Here is a 19,636-nt window from a genome sequence, read left to right as displayed (position 1 = left end):
TGTCTCAAAATTGTAACTGTTTTCTGGTTCGCTGTTCAAAGCTGCCCTCAGCACTATTGCAGCTTTACCATTGCTAACATATGTTATATTTGGGATTACACTTTCTTAGAACATTGCTGTCTGTATACAATCAAGTGTGGAACAGACAATCCAACTGGGATACACCACAGGGACTCAATGACTTGTATCAACAAAGTCAGCAAACCTGATCATCGCATCTTACGACAACCATGTGTTGCAGAAGGCCAGTTCTACCAGATCATCACGGGACACTTCTTCGGTGACAGTAATGGACGCCACGCACACAAGCAGCCATGGCTTGTGCACGATCTAGTCAGAAGCTGAAAGGAAACCACCATTCATGGTTGGATGTCTCCTTTCACTGGCATAGATAAACGGATAAACTTTTATCAAGTGTTTGGAGAAATGCTTTCACACCAATTCCTGTTCAGTATGCACAGGAAACACATGGTTGGAAGTTAATAAATGCAACCTACCAAATCGTTTGATCAAATGCTGAGCCGTATCACTGAGAACTGGTGATCCTCCCCCTGATGATTCAGATGTACATAATGTTGTAGTGAGCATCATTGAGAGTTTGGACAGTGAAAGTGACGCTGACACGTATGTAAAGGATTAATGGTATGCGTGTGTCAGGCCTTGAAGATGTGAACGGTCATGCATGTCACTAAGCATCTGGAGAAACTAAATACACTGTGCAGCCATTGTGCCATACTTTAGAGGATCGTGACTTCAACATCAGGCAACTAGATCATGTTGTGATTCGGATTTTAACGAAGAAATTTAAAATTTTGAAAAAGTAAATTTTTATGAATATGTATTTTTAGGCTAAATAAGATCATCTTTGTGTCAGCTTTGAGAATAGGACCCAGTTTATAGGAAAATGTGTGCAGTGAACGAACATTGTCAATATTGGGGATTTCTTTTTGACGTACTAGTAATATATCAGAACCCTTATCATACGACTGTGTGATACCAAATGTTAAAAGAAAATCGGATTAATTTTGAAGAAAACATCCATTTACTCAAAAGAAGTATATTGCACACGAAAGTGCTGAGTTGTGACTGCAGTGTGAAAATGGACCATCAGATTTTTTTTAAGACGTGTCTCTTTTGTTTTTGAAGCAAGCTCTTTGACGGACCTCTTGGCTGCAATAAATGGCTCCCATATTTTGGACTTCATCTTCTTTTTGTTGTGTTTGCATCATTTGTCCTCAGATAATCGGGAAATAAATTTTCTTCCACTGTTTGGCTTTCTTGCTTCTTAATCATAACAATACAATGTTTCTCTTTCTTTCATTTATTACAGTCAAGAGCAACAAATAATTCACACTTTCGGAACCAGTTGCAACTGAACCAAGATATTATTGTCACTCTTTACAAGGACCGTTCATAATTTAAGGCATGGGGGTGGGGGCTGATGATTTTCATGGAGAAGCATGTACAAAGTCAACCCACCCCCTGCAAATCCCAAGTGTGTACCAACCACACCCCCAGAACAAAATGGATGACCTACCCCTTAAAATAGCCATAAATTATGAACAGTCCCTAAAACATTTAGAAATTTTAATCTAACAGTAAACTTTTGAACTGGTCCCAAATTTAAATATTAAATTCCCCCTGTCAGCAATATTCCAGCTAAAACACAGTGCAGTATCAGTAACCACTTCGCAACCAGTTTAATACCAGTTAAATAACAAACGGTCCGTTGTGTCTTGGGGTTTGATGATTTTAAGATCAGGGTAGGTGGGGGGTCATCAGTTTTCTATATAAATATATTTTAAAATTATTGATCCATAAAAATCATCACACACCTGATACCCCATAGATTATGAACGGTCCCTAACCAGCTTCTCTTCACCTTCCCATATGTCCTGGTTCAAACCACTCAATTACATTTCTGCAATGTAAGATAGTGGTCTACTTATAATGAAAGACATGGATATGACATCATGAAGCTAAGTTTAAGATTTGAAAAGAATTTCATTTGTCGTAATCTGAATGTATTCTTCGAAGTTTTTCTTTCTTGTTTTTGTTATTGTGTCGTTTCCATGTTTTCTCATTAATTGATGTCTTGCTACTGTGAGGGGTGGAGCTCTGTGTTGACTCAGCAGAAACATGTTGGAGCCCTTCGGATCGGACGAATTTGGACACTCCACGTGTCCCTTTTGAGTGGGCAGACATTCTGGCCTGAAAAGAAAATATGGCAGCCTGCATTATTAATCTATTTTATTAGATAACTCTCCACATTTAGGCCGATTTACACAATTGGGATACAATGACATGACTCAACCAATGCAGCAAGCCTGACCATCCGATCCCTTTAGTCGCTTCAACCCACAAGCATGGGTTGCTGAAGACCAATTTGAACCTGAATCGTCAGGGATTGCTGACTAGCAATCGACCAAGTCAAAGAGTCTCTGCACCCAAACATTTCAGGCACACTTAACAATTTTAATTAATTAATGAGGATTATTCTTGGAAATATCTTCCATATATCCAGACAGAATAAAGCAAAAATTGTTCATTCTCCAGTTTTTGATCTCACAATTGTGAAATTTGAACGTTCATAGAAAATTAATGAACCCACCTTGGCAAAGAACTCCTTATCTAGAGATGTAGTGTGTGGAGCTTTGGCCTGAAACAATTAGAAACATATCCCTTGGTCATTTGAACTAAGATGCTTGACTTTATCTGAATGCATCTAATGAAGATGTATGCACCTCAGTTTTGTCATCTTCATACACATTGGTGGTTCAGACCCCACTGTGTCAAATTCCAGTTGTCTGGGTTCAAGTTTCTAAAAACCAAACAGCATGTTATGAATGAGTGTGTGGGTTAGGTTTTGCACCGCTCTCAGCAATATTTCAGCAACATTTCAGCAACATCATGGCAGAGGACACAAGAAATGGGCTTCACACATTGTACCATTGAGGGGAATCGAACCCGGGTCCTTGCTGTGATGGTGAAATCACTCATAACATAGTGTTAGCATTCACTCAAGTAATTTAGTTGTCTTGGCTGCATATTTCACTGTCCCTTTTGCTCATTCCTCTCATTATGCTCTGAATTCAAATTCTACACATTTTCTCTCCCAAAATGAGTCTAGGATACAAATGGAGACTCACAGGTTGTGTGAACTGAATATGAGGAGACACAGATAACTGCCACCTCACCATCAGATAATATTGCATGGACAAACTTATCTACTGTCAGCCACAGAAATTTGGGTTTCTTGAAGACCATTCCAGAGAAAGTTTGAAAACGATTTCCCTTCCTCCCAGTTTGTAGCTGATCCTACTGTTTATTATGTTTACATTTTCTGTCAGCTTAATTTAGATCCAGTTCGTACCATAATTGGAAGCATTAATAACTTGTTCTGAATTACAGCCAGCAAATGCCAAAACTCATTGAGTATTATTACTATCCTCAGCAAAATTTGGTAGTCTCAAGCTAGTTGCACAGTGCAAATTCCCATGGCTGACAATATGATCATAAGAGTGAGTGAGTGAGTTGGCTTTTACGCCGCTTTCAGCAATATTCCAGCAATATCATGGCGGGATACACCAGTGGGGAATCGAACCCAGGCCTTCGGCATGACAACAGTGTATGAAATAAGCCAAAAATCCAGCCAGACATCTGGGCTGGTAATTTCAAAAACGTATCAGCCCAGAAGAGATTTAACCAGTCCAGTGGACACGTTATCTGAATATTTATTTTCACCCGTCCATCGGGCTGGCTAGCTTTAAAATTAGACCGTCCGGCAGAAATCTAGCCCGTCTCGGGCTGTCGGACGGGCCTTATTTCATACAACTGCATGACAAGCAAACACTTTAACCAATGGGCTACCTCACCGCCCATATATGGACTGTCACCTTCAGCGAGAGATCCGGTTCCTCTTCCTGCCCACTAGGATGGGTGACTCCGCCCTTCTCCAGGATAGGTGTGGCTTGGAAGTGTTCAGCATCCAGACCAGGTGGGGGATGACAGTACAGTAGCTTCCCCTGCAGCATCAGTTAACAAACGTAAACGAGGGTGTGAGTACGGTCTTATGCCGCTTTATGAAATATTTCAGCAATATCATGGCAAGGGGTCAACCAAACCAAAAATGGGCTTCACACATCGTTACTATGTGGGAATGAACCTTGGCCTCATTTTCAACCATACAAAGCTACTCCTCGTTGCTTTAATATTCACTGAACTTCAAAGCGAAATATTGTAAATTTCCAATATAGCTTAATCCCAAACTTCTGCATTATCTGAGCTAGTAAGGAGCCGGTAAATTTGAAGTTTTTGAAACATCAAATTGTTGATAAATGCTTAAAAATAAGACAAAACACTTGCCCTCAGGATTTTTAAGAGATGCACAGTTAGTGACGGTGCCTTGCATACAGGATTCAACATAAAGAATGTAAGTCTTGATATCAGAGTAACAGACCCAACACTCCCAGAAATAGCATTAATTACAGTATGATAAAGATGAGTGTGACTAACATGATTGATGAACGCTTCAATTCTTTCAATTTTTCCAGAAACTTTCTGCAAACCTTGGGCAGATCCAACCTACCCATCATAAATTTCCAACATAGTTAACCCCTAAACTTTTATCTGGGCTAATATGGTGCTGATAATTTGTAGCTTTTTGAAACATGAAAATGTTGATAAATGTTTCAAAGTGAGACAAAAAACACTTCCCCTCAGGATTTTATGAGACGCAGAGTTTCTGATGGTGCATTGTATATATTAACATACCATTCAACATCACAAACCATCACAAACCATTAAACAGCCCTAAAATCAATGCAAAACACCCACCCCAGCCAAGCAATAACACTAACAATAAAGATGTGTGCAACATGATAAAGGAACTTTTCAATTAATTCAGTTTTTAACAGAAATTTGTGCTGCATATGTCGGGGCAATACTCGGCCTCTGAGCAGATCCAGACAAACACTAGGAATCAAATCAAAACGTACGTGGACATAATCCTTCAGGATGTATCTTGATGACCTTGGGCAGTCAGGGAGGCCATTGGAGGTCATGTAGCCACGCATTACTGCAAAGGAATGTTAAAACATGTCCTGTATTTGAAAACCAACAGTAACATACGAACAACTTTTCAATCTTTGACAAAACGTGCATGATAAAAGTAGGTCCTTTGTTCTGCCATGTTAGAACAGTAGCTGATGTAACTATTAACAAAATTAGGCATGGGACACGGCAGATGATCATGATGATGTGGCCGACATTCACAAATGAAGGGGTGTGTAAATTTAGCTTTACGCCACTTTTAGATATATTCAAGCAATATCACAACGGGAGACACAAGAAATGGGCTTCACACATTGTATCCATGTAGTGAATCAAACCCAGGTGTTCGGCATGACGGGCAAACACCTCTACTCCACCGCCCCGTCAAGGTACAAAGCAATAAACCAAATCACCAGATCCAGAATGTTGTCTCTCGCCATTAGCTGGCAACTAATTCTAACCAAGAATCCTAAAAGGTGCCAAGGTTATTTATTGACAGTTTTGTGTTGAGAAAACAGCGACAATAGTATACTTACATCCATATGCATTCAGAAGCTCATGTGCTGTAGGCCGGACATCTTCATCAACATCTTCTGATTCGGGGAGAGGAATGTTGATGCTGTACATCATCTCGAGCGTCTTTCGTGGTATTCGCTCGCAGATGTAGCAGTGTTAAGGTAACAACATGGCAGAACACTGGCTTGACAATTACAAATCTACATTCATCGAGAAAACAATCTGTCAAAATGTCAATAATAAAGTAGTCAGGAGGTTTTGCTGAATTCTTAAACCACTGTATGCAAATATTAAACTGTTTAGTTGAAATGGGTACCTATATTTTATTTCTGCTGGGTTTTTTTAAAGACACACATACAATAATTAGTTGGTTGGTTTGTTCATTGTTTGTTGTTTAACGTAGCACTAAGCAATATTCCAGCGGTCTGTGATTTGTCTAGTCTGGACCAGACAATCCAGTGATCAACAGCATGAGCATCGATTTGCGCAATTGGGAACCGATGACTTGTGTCAACCAAGTCAGCGAGCCTGACCACCCGATCCCGTTAGTCACCTCTAACGACAAGCATGGGTTACTGAAGATCAATTCTAACCTGGACACACTAATTAATTCTTAGTCATCTACTACAACATCTGTGAAGGATATGAGTGAAACTGGTGGAACGTGGTCCCGCATCTGGTCGATGGGCAGGATTCCATTGACCACAAGGTCAGCCTTAGTGGACACAAACGACGGAAATACCAGTCCTGGACAGTCACACAGCATCAACATTGGGTCGACAAACAGCGTCTGCAACAAGGCACAGCCTTCAAATAGGTGTGGACAATGTCAATATCTTCCCGTGACAGTTGCATAATGCAAACAAATTCTCAGGAGGTGAGTGAGTGAGTGAGTTTAGTTTTACGCCACACTCAGCAATTTTCCAGCTATATGGTGGCAGTCTGTAAATAATCAAGTCTGGACCAGACAATCCAGTGATCAACAGCATGAGCATCGATCTGCGCAATTGGGAACCGATGACATGTGTCAACCAAGTCAGCGAGCTGACCACCCGATCCCGTTAGTCGCCTCTAACGACAAGCATGGGTTACTGAAGATCAATATTCTAACCCGGACCTTCACAGGTCTCAGGAGGTGAATGGGAGACAAGTTCTTCCAGCTTAAGTGTCTCCCATATATTTAAATATTCTACAATCATAGTATAGGGAGGGAAGGAGGGTACAAAGTTTTTTGCAGTGAATGTCTCCTTAAGTACAGAAAATCTCCCCCCTTTCCCCTGGGTGCCGTTGTACAGAGCAACCTTAGCGGGTAAGTCTATGCTGTCTGCCATCCATATTCGAGCCATACAATGCTGGCCTGTTAGTAATCAAGTCTGGACCAAACAATCCAGTTATTGTAATAATGAGCTTGGATCCCCAGTTGGGGCATGATGACTGACCACTTGATCACATGTTGTCTTTTAAGATAAACATGGGTGGCTAAAGACGATTTCTAAGCAGGATCTAACTGGTTGCCTAGTAACCTGACTGACCTGGAAGTGCTTGGTTCGGCCAGGAGTAGCAGACACTGGCACCTTCTTCATCTGTAGGATGGCGTTAATTGTAGAACTCTTGCCAACATTGGGGTAGCCGATCTATTTGACAGGAAAACCAAACATTCAGATACAACAACACTACAGGAACTACAATCCTCATGACTGGACTAGAAATATGGTCACCATCATGTATTCTTTCATCATGAGGTGAGGTGAGGTGAAATTGGGTTTAACTTCGTGCTTGAGAATATTTCTCTCATATGACGGTGTGTATGTGTATGTGTGGTTGCTTGTACTAGCCCAGACTTAAGCTGTTTTTTTTAATAGTGCTAGCCCACTGAGATACCATGCCGCATTGAAACATGAATACCCCACTCAGACACATTATACTGACTCCGAGCCGACCAGTCCTTGTTGTACCCATTAATGCCGAGCGCCAGGCAGGGACCAACAAGTACCATATTTTAATGTCTTTTGGTATGACGCGGTCTGGGATCGAACCCGCGACCTTCCGCTCTCCGGGCGGACGCTCTAACCACTACACCACTGAGGCGGTCCTTTCATCATGAAGACAAAGGACAAAATGTTACGCAAGTGATTATATACTGGCTGAACACTGAATTGCAGTGGCAAATGTAAAAAACAATGACAAGGTGGCACATTTACAGTTTCAGACCACCTGAGATGTGTCTGCCTATTCATATGAAGTTCCAACTGCATGTAATGGTGCCTTGGGCAATATTCCAGCAATATCAGTATCACAGCAGGGGACACCAGAAATGGGCTTCACATATTGTGCCCATGTGGGGAATCGAACCTGGGTTTTTGGTGTGACGTGCAAAAGCTTTAACCACTAGGCTACCCCACTGGCCTTTTAGTAGAGATCTGATACCACTGAATCTGAATCTAACCACCATTTATTATGCACTACTTTTTCACTTGTTACTAATTGAGATGTACAGTGAAGCCCCGTTAGTCCGGACTCCGATAATCCGGATGTCTCGCCTCCCGGGCGATTTCAGCTTGTTACCAATCTATGCCTATATAATTTGCCTCGATAATCCGGAAATTCGGTTTCCGGAACCGGACGGTAAGTAGCTGTCACCAATCAGTAAAATAAACAGTAAATTGCTTCACAGTTCGGACGCTGTAAGTCGTGTTCACGAACCCTAACAACACCTCCCGGCGATATTTACTTAATTAACTGGCCAACTGGGTTGTTGTTTTAATTAGACATAAAAAGCTCCCGACTGAAGATACTGTACATTTACGCGTGGATGGCAAGTTAGCTGTTTTCTGATTGGTTAATGTACTTTGACAGACAGATCCGGTCACGTGGACTAAAAGTGATTTTGCTTTACGACAATGCTGCAAGTCACAAGTGTCCTTCGCTAACTTTGCGAAATGTGACCAAATACCACGTCTCATATTCAACCGATGGATGCAGGAATAATTCGGACATTCAAGGCATACTACAATAGATCGCTTGTTAGACATTACCTCAACTGTGCTGAGGAAGGACGTGATCAGACACGTCGGATCAACATGCGGATGTCACTCGGTAAAATTATTGATGTGATGAATTAGGCTTTACATTAAATGCTTATTTGTTTTATCCAGATTCGTGTCGTTTTTGTAATTCTTAGGGAAGCAACTTGGGTCTTGATTCAGTAGTCCGGACTATTCGCAATCCGGACGAATTTACTGAGAAACGCAACCGTCCGGATTAACGAGGCTTCACTGTATACAGATGTGACAGGTTGAGAAAGCATTTCAAACATGGAAAGTTTGCAGATTTTAATCCTTTAGGGCACACTTAATCTCAAAGCATGACCAAAATAAAATTGAAACTTGGAAATAAAAGTTGATGCCAAAACTGACATGCGAAATTGTCCCACAAACAAAAAGCAATATTTCTGACCATTTGCGATCATGTCATGCTGCATTTCATTTTAATGAAGTTTCAATTCAGCTACAATATATATCCAGTTCGTTCCTCTTAAACATACTGAAAAAAGGGGTTCACCATTAACTGCTGGCCCTCCATCCTCAATAATCTCCAGGGTATACGTTCCGATAAATCTCCACTAAACCCTGGATGCATCTACTGCTCGAGCCGATGATTTTATTACCTCCCTTTGCTGGCTTTGCATTCTCACAGTAACCAATCAGATAAGCCGCCATTACAACCAAGCCTGCCAGTGTCAACAAAGATAGCGGTCGCACCCTCGAAAGTTTGTTCGCAGCTCAATTCAGATTTGGGGGGAAAACATACAGACAAATTGACAGGTCTGACAGGTCTGAAATCTTAAAAAAATATATGCAAGAACTCCTTCTACCTCTTTCAGAGAACCTCTGCAACAATATATCATTATGTTATGTTCTAATCAGTTAGATAATTTAAAAAGTGAAAACGAGTTGTGATTGGTACGCTCAGCTTCCCAGCGTAGACACCTGATTGGATAAAAAGCCAACCAAGGGAGGTAATAAACTCATCGGCTCGAGCCGTAGATGCATCCAGGGTATAGTGGAGATTTATCGGAACGTATACCCTGGAGATTATCAAGGATGCTGGCTCTCAGGCTCATGTCTAATAGAATTTGAAGATCGAACATTATTTGAAGACACTATCCAGAAGGGCATAGGGTTGCACAATGCACATGATTTTTTCAATATTCTCTTGGGAATAGAGCACAGACATGTAACACTGAACGTATCATGTAAATGAATGCCTAATCAGTTCCGACATTACCCCATAAATACAAGTTCATACTCCGTCTGGGATCAGCGAACACTGTATTTTAATCTATTCCATTAATAAGACATGTTTCGGATTAGTTTCTAGTACGATTCAACTCTTCACTCTGCAAATGAGGCCCCTAATCATAATTGGAATACTTTACGTACTTTACCATGAAGGTGTACTCACACATATCACATCTGACCAAACAAACCAGTGATCAACAGCATAAGCAGAAATGATACAAAAACATGTGTCTACCACATCAGCGAGCCTGAGCACCCAATTCCGTTAGTCGTTTCTTAAAACAAGCATGGAAGACCAATTCTAACCCAGGGCCTAGATTTTCGAAGCTCTCTTAGCACTAAAATAGCCGTAAGTGCCATACATTAACTTACGACTATCTTAGCACTAAGAGAGCTTCGAAAATGTAGCCCCAGATCTGTGACCACTTTCTTAAAGGCAAAGTCTAATAATAGCTTCTCACCATGCCTATGGTTGTGACGTGAGCCTTGTACTTGGCTCCTGAGTGAAGGTTCCTTAGAATCTCGAGCAAGTCCGGACCACTCACAATTCTGGTGGAATTAAACCGGGACACATCGCCACCAGAGGAGTTACCTCCCTTACTACTGTCCACTTTTTCACCAGGACTGCCTGCCTCACATTGAAGGTGTGATGGATTTGTTTGGTCCCTGTCAACATTTGAGGCGTCACTTAGCCTGCTATGTGTTTCAGAGCTACGCTCACTGTTCTCACATTCTGCGTTTTCACACTCCATGATCTCAGGATCACTGTCATCATCACTGTCCACAACAACATCACCATCTTCCTCTTGTTTGGCTTCTTCCTTCTGTCTGTTGGCTTCATGTAAGGCTGACCAGAACACAACTCGCACATTCTGGGATGTGAAATAATCCACCCAATGATGCCTAAAAAGAAAATCCAGTTCAAGTTTTACCACCATTTAAAGCACAGGTGGAAACAATACATTGATACCACACAATATTTAACTGACTGACGGACTGAGTTTGGTTTTCACGCCGCTTTTAGCAATATTCCAGCAACATCATGGCGGGGGACACCAGAAAATATTTACAACACGTTTCTGGGCTACTTCATGCCCCTTCATCAGGTGAATGACAGGAAGCCAGTGACATAGTATTACAGACTACAGATTGAGATGTACAGAGATCAAGGAGATCAAGTGATATGTTTAATTGAGATGTACAAAGTGTAACTGTGGGGAATCAAATTCCGGCATCCTATATGCATAAAACTTGACAATGGACACAACAAAATTTATTAGCTCGTCCACAGGGACTCAGAAAAAGTCCAAATACTATTTTGTGCAAATTCCAATCAAGAGCCAAACGTTATCACTGAGTTTGCTACTAGCTGGGTTATGGTATTGTTTGCAATTTAATTACTGTAACAATGTGATGATCATGATACACAATACAATAACAGTATTAATAATAATATTTAAGTGTCTGGGACCCCTATTTTGTTGTCCAGGACTCCTGAAAATTAAGAGTATGAATTACAGGGACTCTCAAATACAGGACTCAAGGTAAATCCCTGAATCATATCAGGCCAATGGAATGAAGAGTGAACTTTATAACACTACCCCACTGCTGACTTCTATCAAAAGGAACACCTTGATGAGTTCTTGTTACTGCTTCTTACCTGTGTTCCTCAGTCAGGTAGTCGGCCTTGTTCACCAGGAGCAGGTTGACCTTCGTACTGTCCACCTCCCTCACATAGCTCTCAATGTCTTCACACCGGAACAACAGAGGGTTCCGTGCATCCACGATCTGGACAACAACATCGCTGAAAACAAAGAATACATTAATCACATCAGTGACCCATACACTAGGGGTGCAACGGTACGCCCATGCCACAGTTCGCTGCGTATTGCGGTACACAGCTATCGGTTCGGTGCATTTCGGTTCAGTTCATTAACAATAAAAACTAAAGTTCTCAGAAGAAATCTTCTTGGAATTGGGACCCAAACGAAAGTGCCTTTACACGAACTCGTTCATCCAATCGAATTAGCATGAGTTGTTGACAATAGGATTATGACACAGAATTGTCAGAAATGGTAGCTAAATGAAGATGTCATCTAGAACTAAATTACATGGAATTTTGTGATGACATTCCGTAAGAAATGTGCATAAGGTGAGTAAGATGATATTTTCGGTATGAATGTGAATTTCGGTGTACCAAACCAAAAACAAAATACATTGGTATGAATACACCGCGGTATACCGTTCCAACCCTACGATACACTAACATGCCTCCATATACACAATGTCATTTAGAAAGTGGTATAGATAACCAGTTGTCCAACTTCCATTTTGCGGAAGCCACGGTGTTTGTATGGGCAAGATCGCTGACTTTGTGTGCTGGCGATTAGGTGTCTGACTCTGTTCGAAACCTGACTAAAGTACTAGAATCTGTTCTTAACTGGAAAACTGTAATCCAAAATATATCATTCTCATGACCCATTAAAATGTTGAAATGGTAATAAGCATGTTTCAGTGAGTAATCTTACCACTGACTTCATCTGGCTAAAATATTGTTCTTTATCCAACAAGATCCAATGAATTTCACGCCACTCATAACTCTATCCCAATCCAGCAGACGCCACAAAGTTTGCCATTACCACACTAATGACGTGACAAAAACAGGATAACTTTCAAACACATCCTTCCCATACCAGACCCAGCCTGGGGACTGATCACATTGTGTTGTCAAAGCATGAACCTGACAAGACAAATACCCAAGCTACAATTATGTAACAATTACATAACACCACCCTTTTCTCTGTCAGCTTGCTAGGGCTATAACACAGAAGACAAAGGAGACAGAGGGATGTTTCAGGTGTAAACATGTAAGAGTTTATCATGGACAACCTCCACACAAGCAACCTGTTAAGGGAGAGGAAGAGGGAAGGTGGGGGTAAAGGTCGGGGGTAGAAGAAGAGGGTAGAGGAAGGGTGTATAGGAAAGGTATATAGGAAGGGGGCAGGGGGTATAGGGTAGGGTTAGGAAAGGGTTACAGCAAGGGGTAGAGAAAAGGGGTGTAGGAAGGGGGTAGCGGAAATGGGAAGGGGTATAGGAAGGGGTAGAGAAGGGGGTTAGGGGTTATAGGAATAGGGTAGAGAATGGGGGGGTGCAGAGAAAGAGTGTATAGGAAGGGAGTAGGGGATATAGGAAGGGGCAGAGGAAAGGGGTGGAGGAAGGGGGTATAGGAAGGGGTTGGGTATAGGAAGGTGTTAGGTAGTATAGAAAGGCGTGGGGGTAGAGGGAAGATGTATACAAAAGGGGTAGAGGATGGGGTAGAGGTAGATGAAGGGGTATAGGAATGGAGCAGAGGAATGGGATAGAGGAAGGGGGCATAGGAAGGGGGTAGGGGGAGAGGAAGGGGTAATAGGAAGGGGGGATAGGTGTTAGGGTAGAGGAAGGGTGTGGGTGGTGGGGGCAGGGGGTAGAAGAAAGGGGTATAGGAAGGGGTTAAGGGTTAGGGGAAGACAGAGAGACATAGCAGGAGGGTGACGAAATGACAGTGTGGGGGGGCATGAAAGCATGACAGATCTATTTTTCATATTACGTTTATTTACTAGCCATTTTTTATGGGAACTGGGTCAGTGAGACTAGGGTGCAAGATCAGACGGGTGGGACAAACCTCCTCTCTAACAAACAAATCACCTCAATACAAAACACTTCAATTGTTCTTTCTACAACGTGCTAAATTTGTCTCTGTAACATCCTACATACCTCCTCTCAATAACACGCCATAGCTGTCGCCAGAAATCCAGGTTCTTCTCGTAAGGTGTCATCACAATGTGCTCCACTTCTTGAAGGCTAAGACACAGAGGAACATAGCTTTGAATGGGAATTCAATCATATATCACAATACGCAAGTTGCAAATGTATCAGCTGAGTGACCAATCTAAGGAAGACAACTCTACAAGGAAAAGCATGGCACTTTTGATTTCTGGGTCACTCCCAGGAAGAAGACATCCAGATCAAATGATAACATGGCTTAAAGGTCACATGCAACGTAAAACACAACTTTGCAGATTCTGATACCTTTCGGCATGGACTATCAAAAATGCAAATTCAACTAATAAAGTTGAAAAATAACGAGATGACCTATGTGTCTGCCTGCCTGTCTGCTAATGACAATATTCAAAACACAACTTCGATCACTGACCACATGCAATTTGAACTTTATGTAATTTATCACATTATGTAATGTACACAGACAGGTAGGTGTGATACCTGTACACATGACATGTTATGATGTCTGTTGATTGTAAAATGTTATACACAAAAATGAGCATATATTTACAAAACCCAACATCTATATATACATTATACACACACACAATGAGCCATGAGGGCATCGGCAAATGAACCAGCCAATGAAAGTCTGCGTTACACTTGAGTGCACACCCACCCGCTCTAACTGGGTTCGGTATCCCGGGTGCTTCGTTTCGAGGGAAGTAAACCCAAGTACAAAATATTGCACTTTTGATTTTCAATTGTACGCTTATAATTAGGTTTATGTTTTTTTATAATCAGTAATGCATATTATATGTCATGAATAAGTGATATTTGTGTTTTAATTATGTTTGATTTTTTGGTTGCATGTGACCTTTAAGATGACACCAACTGGTGCTACCATGGCAGTGTGATGTCACTATTTTGTTTGTTGTTGTCCTATACTCATAAAAAATTGACAATGGACGCAACAAAATTTATTAGCGCGTCCACAGGGACTTTAAAAAATTCCAATCAAGTGACAATAATTGATCACAGTTTGCTACTAGCTAGGTTATGGTATTATTTTCAATTAAATTACTGTAACAATGTGATGATCATGATACACAATACAATAACAGCATTAATAATAATATTTTAGTGTATGGGATCCCAAAATTGTTGTCCATGACCCCCCAAATTTAAGAGCATGAGTCCCAGGGACCCTCAAATACAGGACTCAAGGTAAATCCGACACCCAATCCCATTTGTTGCCTCTTAGTCTTACAACAAACATGGGATGCTGAAGACCTTTTCTAACCCGGACCTTCATGGGTCTCAACCAATTCAATCCGTACGTTTATGCATGGGAGTTAAATCATCTACACTCCAAGATCACTCCATAGAACTGGCCCATGCTCTGGTTAATGTTAAGTTATCTTACACTAATGCTTATATCTGTATATCCATGATTCTGTATTTTCACAAATGTATGTCAACATTATTTTTCCACTATTTTGTTTTGCTGACCTTGCAAGATTTCTCCTCCATTCCAGAAAGGCGTCTCTCTCTCTCAGCTCCAGCTGCTCGGCGGTAGTGCTCTCATCCCACTTTGGCCTGTAACATGAAAATTGTCATCCAGTTTGTAAACAACATCATAACTGCTTTGCATATTTTAAACAATTTCTAATTGGCTTAGCATAAGTATAATTCCCTGGACATTTTATGGCAGCATAAGGACCCAAGGGATTGTGCAATGTCTTACAAAAATGAGTGAGTGAGTGAGCCACACATTAATTTGACTATAGTCCGTTTGGCTCAAAAGCAGACCGATGAATTGCAATCTAACTCGAAAACTAATAAACATATAATACTCAATGAAACGCTGATCATAATCTAAACATCAGACCAACTCTGTGATTTGTTTGCAGAATTTATGTTCTAAAATTAAAAAAGTTGTTTTACAAACTATCATTAAAATTTTGACACAGTTCACCATTTCTTACGAGGGAGGAGTGCAGAGAAAGGGACAGCCAGGTGTTAGAGAAGCACGTGCACAAGTGCCGTCAAAATTATTGATTCATTAACTTGTGCTGTGCCGTCTCCATCCTTTCTTGCACACCTGGCTGTCCCTTTCTCTGCACCCCTCCCTCGTAACATATAGTGAATTGTGTCGATATTTTAATGATAGTTTGTTAAACCACTTTTTTATTTTTAGGACATAAATTCTGCAAAAACCTCACAGAGTTGGTCTGAGGTTTTGATTATGATCAGTGTTTCATTGAGTATTTTATGTTTATTTGTTTTCGAGTTAGATTGCAATAAACGGACTATAGTTGCAGCCATACAGCTAGCCTCACCTTCGTGGAATCCTCAGAAGACTTCGGTTTTCATCTTGAGCTTCTCGGATCTTCTTCTTCTCATCCTCCGACAGAGTTGCAGCTCTTTGTGGGTCCACAAACTTTATGTTCAGCTTTTCTGCAATATTTCACAATATTTCACTTTCATATCAACGAATGACTCTCAAAGGGGAAAAGTCAACTGTATACCACGAATTAAAGATGCACACTGAATACAGGTCATTTGATACAATGTTCTCAGTAAGGCAAGACATCTATTTAAACTTGGTTTACAAATCACAAGCCTATACTCCTTTACAAAGGCAACCTGAAACATCTGGACAGCCTTGCCCTTCCTCCAAATGTAATAAAACACTCAATATTGATCTGTACGTTTGCTTGCTACTTCAATGATTTAACAACAAACATAGAAAAACGTGAGGCAGGATGACTGACTGACTGACTGACTGAGTTTAGTTTTACGCCACTTTTAGCAATATTCCAGCAATATCACGGCAGGGGACACCAGAAATGGGCTTCACACATTGTGCCCATGTGGGAAATCGAACCCGGGTCTTTGGCGTGACAAGCCAACGCTTTAACCACTAGGCTACACCACCGCCCCTGAGGCAGGATGAAATAAAATGTTAATTCATTCTGGCCAATATCTTTTCACACAGCTGTCTTTATCCCATGGTAATGTCTGACGGTTCTCAAAGTACAGCATTTGGAGATAGCAGGCACCACAGGCTTCTTTGACCACTGCTTGTTTATTTGTTGTTTAACATGTTTAACGCTGCACTAAGCCATATTCCAGCAAAATGGCGTCGACCTGTAATTACTCAAGCCTGGACCAAACAATCCAGTGATCAACGGTATGAGCATTGACCAACGCAGTTGGGATAGCATGACATGTGTCAACCAAGTCAGTGAGCCTGACCATCCGATCCCATTCATCGCCTATAATGACAAGCATGGGCTGGGGAAGACTAACAACCAGTCTCTGAAATGAAAATATTTTACTGAAAAAAGTTCATAGTAAAAAAAATATAATATAATGAAAAGGAGCCCTGAGAAGCTGAGGAAATCTAGACTTGCCACATTTTCTAGACTTATAACAGTAAGACAGACTAGGGTTGCGGAAGACCAGATCACGGGCAAAGAACCACAGGAATGGGTTCAAAGGATAGGATAGGTGCTGCAAAATGAGCCCTTAAATGTGGAGGTTATACCTGCAGTAAATTCTGTTCCTGCCATCTGTGCTGTACTGAGGAATTCATCCAGGTGAGACTGTTCTGTCACTGACTGTAGGTTCAGTCGTCCCCAGTCGTAACCATCATTCAGTTCACTTGTGTGTAGCTGTCAAATACAGAAATACATCACGATGATAGTACCAGTACATGACACTTTATCTTTCCTTCATGTAAAACACCATGATGTCATAGGTCAATGACGCTTTAACAAGTTTCCGTGTCACCCCTCCCAAGAGGGTGATAACTGGAAAAAATATTACCCACTGCCACAGTAACTGCCAAACTCTCTGCCGAGAAGCTGTATCACTAACAATCGTATGATGCTTATAGATCTTCAAAATAAAATGATATTTTGTGTATTAAACATGGCAGTAAGATAAATATGTTGTAAACTTCAGAGAAGCATACAACTTATAGTATTCAATACCAGCAGGACCACAATGACACTGTTTGTTTATTAATGATGATCTGGGTAATATTTGTGAAGTATGATGATGTGTGCATATTTTCGAGTCTGGACCAGACAATCCAGTGACTGACATCTAATGAACATTGATCAATGCAGTTGGGATACAATGAATCTTAAATGAGTGAGTTTAGTTTTACGCCGCTTTTAGCAATATTCCAGCTATATCACAGCGGGGGACACCAGAAATGGGCTTCACATATTGTACCCATGTTGGGAATCGAACCAAGGTCTTCGGCGTGACGAATGAACGCTTTAACCTCTACACTACCCCACCGCCCTGAATCTTCAATGATTTGTAATGTATCCACCAAGTCAGTTAGCCACTATGACACAGAACTCAATGCCACCACAGAAATAATGCTATACTAAATAGTAGTAATAGTGCTATCAGTTTTCTTCATTTATAAATACCCTTTGGCCTCTAAGCCAGAATGGTTAAGACACAGCCACATCAATCGTGATTCAAATTTCTATTTAATATTGTTGTGATACGAGAGGTAAAATGTCATCAAACTCAAAGCTACCAGTACCAACACATTCAAAGTGTCACCGGTTCATGTGAAGAAGTAGACCTGTCAGTACAGTAAAAATTTTGCTGCTTATGTCATGATGAAAAGGTAGAGTGAATTAGTGTGAACAAAATAATTTCACTATTATTCATATTTTGGGAATAGGTATCAAACTTTCAGAAAGATTTCTGCCCGTAACCCCCGTTTTTTAAAATTATTCTATGCTTAAAAATAGATATTTTTTCATAAATAGGGTGCTTATTTATTTTTGTTTTTAAAACCTTTAAAAGGGGTTTAGAAGTTTTGGGGAATAAAAAGATTTAGACTGACTGACTGACTGAGTTAGGTTTTACGCCGCTTTTAGCAATATTCCAGCAACATCACGGCGGGGGACACCAAAAATGGGCTGCACACATTGTACCCATGTGGAAAAAGATTTAGACCTTACCCTACCCATATAAGATTTCAAATGGGGATTACGTGTGGACCTCTTACCAAACGTTCAATTACTATTCTAATGTTCATGCTCACATAACAAATATATACCAAAATGTGTCAGTTCAGTCACAAATTCCTTCTAAAGTACACAACCAAGGACCTGTTTTGACAGATGATGCCACAAAAATAGCAGCAGTGCCAGAGGTTCACACACAATTTCATTCATATTTTATTTGTCGCGTATGAACTTACGAAGCTGTTGTCAGTTCTCTTTGCCGCGCCGAACCTGTCTTTGATAATGCCTCTGCCTATAGCACTGCCTTTGTTCTTCTTTTTACCCATCGTCGCCGACCGTCAAATACTGTCAAACAGTTATGTTACTTCTCTCACTGGTAATGTTATTTAAAGCATGTATTTCACAACACAACCTTCTGCTGTTCAGGAAACACATTTGTGCACGTGGGCAGCAAAGGTAAAGTCGAAGTCTGATTGGGTAAAATTTGTCAAGGGACACAACTCTAAACATCATTCTGGAAACGTTCACGTTACTTTCGACACAAGCTTGTCAGCTGTTTATATTTAGTTCTTACCGCACACCCTGTGTTATTTCATAGCTTTTCATTAAACTGGCGGATCCAGAGTGGTGGGGTGCGCACCCCCCACCCCTTTGTCCTGAAAGTTTATTAAATGACCATTGAAAAACGGGTGAAAATGATGTGGGCACCCCTCCTTTCTCAGGAGTGTGCACCACAAGATGTGACGAATCGTCACATTTTTCTGGCCTGTGGCAGAGATACTATGCTGGCTTGCCGCATGGAACTCGGGGTAGGAGAGTGGAGTGTGCACCACCCCTTTCTGAAAAGCTGTAATAAAGAATACCGTTACAAGGTATTAAAACATTAAGACCCCGTGTGAAGAACTGTAGGCTATTTGTTGCTGTATGACTTATATGAAATAACAATGATTTTAATTTTTATGTCGAATAGTTCTCTAAGGTGAGGTGAGGTGAAGCTGGGTT

General features: G+C 40.9%; 1 protein-coding gene across 1 annotated transcript; it reads right to left on the bottom strand.

Moving 5' to 3' along the window:
• Positions 1-1,305: 1,305 nt before the first annotated feature.
• LOC124287147 (large subunit GTPase 1 homolog) lies at positions 1,306-19,083 on the bottom strand. The gene is made up of 14 exons (XM_046723631.1): positions 18,871-19,083; positions 17,182-17,308; positions 15,971-16,088; positions 15,141-15,227; positions 13,623-13,709; positions 11,530-11,673; positions 10,331-10,772; positions 7,101-7,202; positions 6,215-6,358; positions 5,589-5,715; positions 4,998-5,077; positions 3,897-4,025; positions 2,612-2,659; positions 1,306-2,211 (listed from the first exon to the last, which is right to left on the bottom strand). The coding sequence occupies exons 1-14, from the start codon at positions 18,958-18,960 to the stop codon at positions 2,005-2,007; spliced, it is 1,932 nt and encodes a 643-aa protein (XP_046579587.1). The 5' UTR covers positions 18,961-19,083; the 3' UTR covers positions 1,306-2,004.
• Between the last annotated feature and the right edge of the window lie 553 nt (positions 19,084-19,636).

Source organism: Haliotis rubra, unplaced genomic scaffold (genome assembly GCF_003918875.1).
Source record: "Haliotis rubra isolate DU_JTF1 unplaced genomic scaffold, ASM391887v1 Scf4, whole genome shotgun sequence".
Taxonomy (NCBI): domain Eukaryota; kingdom Metazoa; phylum Mollusca; class Gastropoda; order Lepetellida; family Haliotidae; genus Haliotis; species Haliotis rubra.
This window is presented reverse-complemented; position numbering and strand designations above follow the sequence as displayed.

What these genes read in the sequence shown, in the direction of transcription:
- LOC124287147 (XM_046723631.1), bottom strand. Translation starts at nt 18,960, where the DNA reads ATGGGTAAAAAGAAGAACAAAGGCAGTGCTATAGGCAGAGGCATTATC. An exon ending in ACGTCACAACCATAGGCATG is followed by an intron (nt 7,203 to 10,330) that starts GTGAGAAGCTAT and finishes CCTGTCAAATAG; the next exon opens with ATCGGCTACCCCAATGTTGG. An exon ending in GCTTCTGAATGCATATGGAT is followed by an intron (nt 5,078 to 5,588) that starts GTAAGTATACTA and finishes ATTCCTTTGCAG; the next exon opens with TAATGCGTGGCTACATGACC.